This window comes from Bactrocera tryoni, chromosome 3, assembly GCF_016617805.1.
Source record: "Bactrocera tryoni isolate S06 chromosome 3, CSIRO_BtryS06_freeze2, whole genome shotgun sequence".
NCBI classification, from domain to species: Eukaryota; Metazoa; Arthropoda; class Insecta; order Diptera; family Tephritidae; genus Bactrocera; species Bactrocera tryoni.
Genome location: NC_052501.1, coordinates 57,728,316 through 57,735,855, shown reverse-complemented (window position 1 = coordinate 57,735,855; position 7,540 = coordinate 57,728,316). Strand labels below are relative to the sequence as shown.

General features: G+C 33.9%; 1 protein-coding gene across 1 annotated transcript; it reads left to right on the top strand.

Annotated features, from left to right (window-relative positions):
• LOC120770705 lies at window positions 1–529 on the top strand. Its single transcript, XM_040098285.1, has 3 exons — window positions 1–70; window positions 135–373; window positions 446–529. Exons 1-3 carry the CDS (start codon window positions 7–9, stop codon window positions 527–529), a joined length of 387 nt encoding a protein of 128 aa, XP_039954219.1. The 5' UTR covers window positions 1–6.
• Window positions 530–7,540: the final 7,011 nt, after the last annotated feature.

The window sequence follows — 7,540 nt, the reverse complement described above, 5'->3', positions numbered from 1 at the left end:
TATAAGATGAGTTACCACGGGCTGAAGTCTTTTAGCGTGAAATCGGTGGCGGAAAATTACAAAAACGAAAGTAAGTTCTTTTAATACGAAAAGTAGATATTTCACAACGTTATATGTTTAATTTATGTTTTCAGATTCTTGTCCATGCAAAATCGCCAGTCTGGAAAAAAAAATTGATGAAATGCAACAACATATAGAGAAATTGACGAAACAAGTTGACACCACAAATGAATTAACCACCGTGCAGTCAGCAAATAATTCCCTCATAAATGCAATGAGTTGCAGACGCAAATCTACTAATAAATTTCCATTAAAAACTGATGAAGCATTAAAAGAACTTGACAAAGAATTGAAAGGTAACAAGGAAAAATATGTGAGTTTATTTAAAAATACTACACTTCAGTGTCACATTTTAATTCAAAAATCAACATTTTTTTTATTGCAGATGCCTATAATACAAGACCTGCTAGGTCACAATGCAATTGAAAAATCACTGCACAAAATTATAGCAGTTGAATTGTTGCTGTAATACAATTACTTTGGTGTGAAGGGTAAACAATCTTTGAAGGAATTTACGCACTTTAATGCGTTACTATTTGGTAAGTTTTTCGTATTTTTAACATTGAAGGACATAGCTTCAAATTTATAAACATACTCTTTCAACTTTTTTTGTAGAATGTGTGAAAGTTGAAGGTTTCACCGAGTCGGAGTATATACACCAAATTCAAAAAAGTATCAAACTCGCCAAAGGCCGTTTCTTCAAGTCTCGTTGCTTGGATAAAAAACGAAAAGAGACTCAGCTACAAAATTAAAAGCAGCATACCAATTCGAACAAAAAGGAACGAGAAAGGATCTCGCGCACCTTTTTTCGTTACGACGTCGTTCGACCAACATCTCCGCTTTCGCAGCATCCCGGTTCTTTCCGCTAGTTACCCGCCTGTATATATATTTAACGTTTTTTAAAACCTGCTGTTTTCAACCTTTGATCATTTTATATATACTATATATAATATGTATTTAACGTTTTTAAACTATTTCAATTTGTAATAATTCAGTTCAGTTAAACACATTTTGTTATAACAATTTTTAAGTGCGTTTCGCAAAAAATAAAACCTTTATAACGATTGTATCGAATTTAACTGTGGCATGGTGGAATTCTTTGTTAACTATGGCATCAAAGAATTCTTCGTTAATTGTGGCATCGAAGAATTCTCCGTTAACTGTGGCATCAAAGAATTCTTCGTTAACTGTGACATCGAAGAATTCTCCGTTAACTATTGCATCGAAGAATTCATCGTTAACTGTGGCATCGAAGAACTCTTCGTTTACTTTGGCATCGAAGAATTCTTCGTTAACTATGGCATAGAAGAATTCTTCGTTAACTATGGCATCGAAGAATTCTTTGTTAACTATGGCATCGAAGAATTCTTTGTTAACTATGGCATCGAAGAATTCTTCGTTAACTATGGCATCGAAGAATTCATCGTTAACTGTGGCATCGAAGAATTCTTCGTTTACTTTGGCATCGAAGAATTCTTCGTTAACTATGGCATCGAAGAATTCATCGTTAACTGTGGCATCGAAGAACTCTATGGTAAGCGAAAGGGGTGATCTGTTACTTTTCGTAGGACATCGCCGTGTTAATTTTCATCGGTCGGAGTAAGCGATACAATCATGCTACATCGTTTACCTTGCTCGCTTACCAATGTCTACCATATCCCGCTGGGATGTAATAAATTAGTCTTAAGAGTATAAATAAAGAGTACACATTTCGGTGCAGCTCAAAATACATATATTCTTTTGACACATTTTTACTTAATGTAAAAATTAACTCGCGCACTATTATTTTGCTTTGCGTATTTGTTAAGTGCTTCCATATGAGACTCAGAACTTTCCATTTTGCTGGTGCGTCGTCAATTAATGTAACATTTGATGAGCCGCACCTGAAGATGCTTTAATGATGAAAGCATCGTTAAAAATTCTTTATGAAATATTCCGATTGGGCATACAGGCTTATTATATGTATATGTATGTATATACTTTTGTGACAAAAAAGTAATACAAACAAATAAGGAAGACTAAGTTCGGGTGTCACCGAACATTTTATACTCTCGCATGATAAAGTGATAATCGAGATTTCATTATCCGTCATTTACATATTTTTTTTTTATTTTGCTGTAAAATTAATTAGATTAGTAGTTCCTGAGATATGGTTTTTGGTCCATAAGTGGGCGGCGCCACACCCATTTTCAATTTAAAAAAAAAGCCTGGGTGCAGCTTCCTTCTGCCATTTCTTGAACCATATATACCATACCAAAAGTGATCAGGGTGACGAGTAGAGTTGAAATCCGGATGTCTGTCTGTCCGTCCGTCCGTCTGTCCGTCCGTGCAAGCTCTAACTTGAGTAAAAATTGAGATATCATGATGAAACTTGGTACGCGTATTCCTTGGCTCCATAAGAAGGTTAAGTTCGAAGATGGACAAAATCGGCCCACTGCCACGCCCACAAAATGGCGGAAACCGAAAACCTATAAAGTGTCATAACTAAGCCATAAATAAAGATATTAAAGTGAAATTTGGCACAAAGAATCGCATTAGGGAGGGGCATATTTGGACGCAATTGTTTTGGAAAAGTGGGCGTGGCCCCGCCCCCTACTAAGTTTTTTGTACATATCTCGGAAACTACTACAGCTATGGCAACCAAACTCTATAGAGTCGTTTCCTTCAGGCATTTCCATATACAGTTCAAAAATGAAATCGGATAATAACCACGCCCACCTCCCATACAAAGGTTATGTTGAAAATCACTAAAAGTGCGTTAACCGACTAACAAAAAACGTTAGAAACACTAAATTTTACGGAAAAAATGGCAGAAGGAAGTTGCACCCAGGATTTTTTTAAAAATTGAAAATGGGTGTGGCGTCGCCCACTTATGGACCAAAAACCATATCTCAGGAACTACTCAACCGATTTCAATGAAATTGGGTATATAATATTTTCTTAACACCCTGATGATGTGTACGAAATATGGGTGAAAATGGTTCACAACCACGCCTTCTTCCAATATAACGCTATTTTGAATTCCATCTGATGCCTTCTCTGTATAATACATATATACATTAGGAAATGAAAATACAATTCAATACTCAAAGTACACAAATTGTCTAATCTAATTAATTTTACAGCAAAATAAAAAAATATATAAATGACGGATAATGAAATCTCGATTATCACTTTATCATGCAAGAGTATAAAATGTTCGGTGACACCCGAACTTAACCCTTCCTTACTTGTTTATTCTTGTCAATACTACTTACTATTAACAGGCCAGACGGATGTTCAAAAATCTTGATACTAGTTATATGGGAGTACGTCAAGCTTTCGGACAATTTTATTTATTTTCGGCAAAAAGATACATTGTTATGAGTAAAACACGCTCTATCATTTTCATTTAGATAACTCACATATTGGCTCATATATGTTGGAAGTTCGAAAATCCTTATATTACGATTATGGGGACTCAGGGAAATACATTCAGAGATCCATTATCAGTCAAAAGTCATCTATGGATACTAGGGTCAACACATTCGTTTCCTAACGGCTTGAACAGTTTTGGTTGGATTTGGACAATTTTCGTCATAAGGTGACATACTCTGAAGACATTATTCGATCACTTGAAACTGAAAGAATTAAATGAAATTTAAAATAGTGCTATATGGGGAGCCTGATTGTAGTTCAATTTCCCACATTTTTGCACTGGGATTTATAAGTGTGAAAAAATGCCATTGACTAATTTGGTGAAATTTGTCTCTGTCATTGGTTTATGGCACTTTTATTAGTTTTTAACAGTTCCGTTATATCCAGAGCGGACGAGGTTCTCATTCGATTTCATCTATTTTTACAGTATCGATAGGAGTGCTAAGGATTTTTTTTGTTAGAAAATTTGGTTATTGTCTCTTGATACTTAGATTCTACTAAGTATCTTAGTATCTTAGAATTTTGTGCTTCGATTAATTGCGTAATGATAATAGAGTTTTTACACTTATCAAATATGTAAGTGCATCGCAATAATTTCCTACGTTAGTGTATATCCTGACTGCTGATGCCGTTATCATTCTTACTTTTTGTTTTTACTCCTTAAAATTGTATTCTAACGAACTTTGATTGGACAAAGAAATAGCACACATTTGGTTATTTGGGGGAGAAGTATTTACTAATAATTGGCACTCGCGGAAAAAATACATTGTTTAACTATAGGTGTTGAATAAAATTAAGATATTTATAAAATGGATAGAAATTCCCATTGTATTCTAAGAAATAGGAAAATGATTTTTGATTTACACAAAAAAGAGCAAGCATCCAATTTGCCAAAATTATGAATTGTTCGAGGAATAAGAAGCCACGCATTTTGATAAAAGGCATCCTAATTTCCTGAAAAATAAAAAAATCCACAAGGCTCCTGCACTTAAAACAATAGAATATGCTAATAGAGCGATCAACAGAAAATGCAATAAGGAGCATTTTCGGTGTACGGCGTTAGACCATTGGTTAGAATAGATGGTAAAATGAATCAATTTTCATAACCCAAAAATACTATGAAACCATTCGTGTTCGAATCGAAGCCTATGAATTTGATTTTTGTCTATGTCAATAATCCAAAACTCGAAGCTAAAAATGTGGAGACTTGGCTTAGGGGAGAAAGTGTTGACGTTCTGATGAAAAATTCATTGAAAATTTATGGAACGATGTTAAGATGCAGATTGCTAAGAAACCATTCAAAACTTCTGAAAACTTTAAACTGGAATCGAGGTGGTATTGTACGTAATTCTACAAAGTAGGGACAGAAGTGGAGAGTTTGCCCAGAAGATGCCAAGCTTATGAGCAATAACACTGAAAACATTTCTATTAGAGAATTAAAATATACATATGTAGCATTTGTGCAAAAGCAATGAGAGATAACCACATCGTCGTGTAGTGAAAGAGGAGAAATAGTTACCTTTTTTCCGAGGCTAGAACAAACGTTTTTATGTCTGATAACCAGTTAACTTTTACCCGTCTTGTAGGGTAGTGTTTCAATAGTTTTTAACAACGTTTAAAGAGTTACTTGAAACATGAAGATTATCATATTAAATTTAGTAATCTTCATTGTTTTAATATCATGGTGGAAAAATTTCAAATCGATCATGGTGGAAAAATTTCAAATCGATCTTATATCAAATCCTACTAATTTGAAAAACATCTTGTATGTATATCGTAGACGTGCGGGTGACATTCTTTGCCACTTCTTCAGAAGTTTTGGTTCACGGGTGCACTCTCTACTGCGACCGATCCCCTGTGCTAATTTACAGTTTTATGCCTTAATTTAGTGCTTAGTTATGGCCTTTTATAGGTTTACGGTTAAAGTCGTTTTGTGGGCATGGCAGTACTCTGAAATTATTTTTATACTAAGATTTCATCAAGATATCTCAATTATTAACAGAAACAGATATTCTTTGAGTTTTTTAAGGTACCTCACATACCATCAATAATAACTACGATGTACTACTATAATTGGAATTAAATAGAAAACACATTTTTTAGTATTTTTATTGTAATTATTTTATGCCTCTTACTACTGCGGTTTCCTGTGCCAAATTACAGTTTTGTACCTTAATTTAGTGATTAGTCAGACATTTTATAAGTAAACAGGACTTTAAAAACAAAAGCAGAACAAATGGTTTTTTTCGGCAAAATCAATTTATTGATTTCAAAACAGTCTCCTTCTGCTTCAATACATTTTTTTACTCGGTCCAAAAGCATGTCGAACGAATGTTTTAGCTCGTTGGCCGGTTTGGCCGGTATGGCCGCCAGTATGTCGGCGCAAGCCTTTTAAATGACCTCTACGTCTGCATAACGATAACATATTTGTTTTAAAATGAATAAACTTTGTGGTTTTTTTCTATCCATTTCAAGATATACATATATATTTAACATTAAATATAAATAGCATATCAAAATATTTTTTTTTTTGCACAAATAAAAAAATGAATGCTAAGCTTAAAAAAGTTTACGTACACCAATGGTTATTTATGTATATAAATCGAATGTAATTACAATAGTTTTAGCGGTTTTGTTGCTATTATTGTCACTAGACGTCGACGTATGCTCCCCACTCGATTTCTAGTTTTATTTCCGGATATTTTGACCCACTAAGTCGATGATCCAGTTTTTTGGCCCTATTTTGAAGAAATTCGATGTTTTGGAATACAGTTTTCCAAAAAGTAGCAGGTATTTTGAATGGGATTAATGCTAGTGATTGCGGGACCTGTTCTTCATACTCTTGGGTATGTGAGACAGAGACATTTCTTTATGTTCTCTGTGTGAGAGAGTTGTAGTATTTGTACACATTTTTCGCTGTTAAAAGTGGAATATCAAAGAACTTAATTTTCTTCATATTCTCTGGTTGGGCATACATGCCATGTCATCATATGCCGTAAATACATACATATGTACATATATTTATTTCTCTTCATATGCACTGGTTGAGTATGTGAGAGAACTGTTAAAAATGTTAACATTTCACAGCGTGAATTCTGTGATTGTGAGGTGAATTCCTTTCTATAATTCTAACAAATGTTCGATATCGAACCTGCACTTTCTCTATGTTTTAAGATCTCTGGCTAAACTTAATATTAAAATAAAATAAAAACAGGTCCATTATTCGATGAAATCGTAAATAAATTACAATAAATTTTAGTATCTTCTATATATTTTAGTTAGCGTCAGCGTCTCAAATAAGATATTAACTCGACTGAAAACACTAAATTCAATATACATATTGGGCAAACTTGAACGGTAAAAAGTCAGGTGGAGTAACGGAAATCATTATATGGGTATTGAGGGTAGTATCGCCCCAATTTTCCCAGAGGTTATTTAAGGTACCCTTTCCATACTTTGCCAATCATATGAATTAAAGTTAGCTTGAGTAAAACATGCTCTCTCATTTTCTTTGGGATAACTTACATATTGACCGATATATGCGGTATAAAGTCTAAATCTTTATATTAGGTAAATGAGAGCTAAGGGAAGTATTGACCCGACTGTAGGCCGATTTCTTTAATTTTTTGCAGTCTAACATGGGAATCTGAGAAAAATGTCAATAAAATCTGGCCAGTTCTGAGATATGTGTTGTTTTAATTTAGTGCTTTGTTGCGGAATTTTATAGGTTATTCCGTAATGGGAAAGAAATGGCACAGACAAACGGACAGGCAGACATGCTTATTTCAAGTCGTCTTGTCATCCTGATCATTTAAATATGTATAACCCTACTTAAATCTATCTCAATGAGTTTCAGGTTACACAAACAGCAAAACTATTATACCCTCTAGCAAGAGTATAAATATTGCGAAAGAGTTAAAAATTCTTTGTTCGTTTAAATCTGGGGTTTTGGGGAAATTTTCACTTAATCGTATCTATTTAAGGCACAAAAGATGCAGATATGCTTCCTCAATTTTATTAGGATAACTCACATATTAATCGAAATTTGCCGTATAAAGTCAGC

Coding starts and splice junctions, on each gene's coding strand:
- LOC120770705 (XM_040098285.1), top strand. CDS start 7: ATGAGTTACCACGGGCTGAAGTCTTTTAGCGTGAAATCGGTGGCGGAA. Junction 71..134: donor GGAAAATTACAAAAACGAAA/GTAAGTTCTTTT, acceptor TTATGTTTTCAG/ATTCTTGTCCATGCAAAATC. Junction 374..445: donor AAGGTAACAAGGAAAAATAT/GTGAGTTTATTT, acceptor TTTTTATTGCAG/ATGCCTATAATACAAGACCT.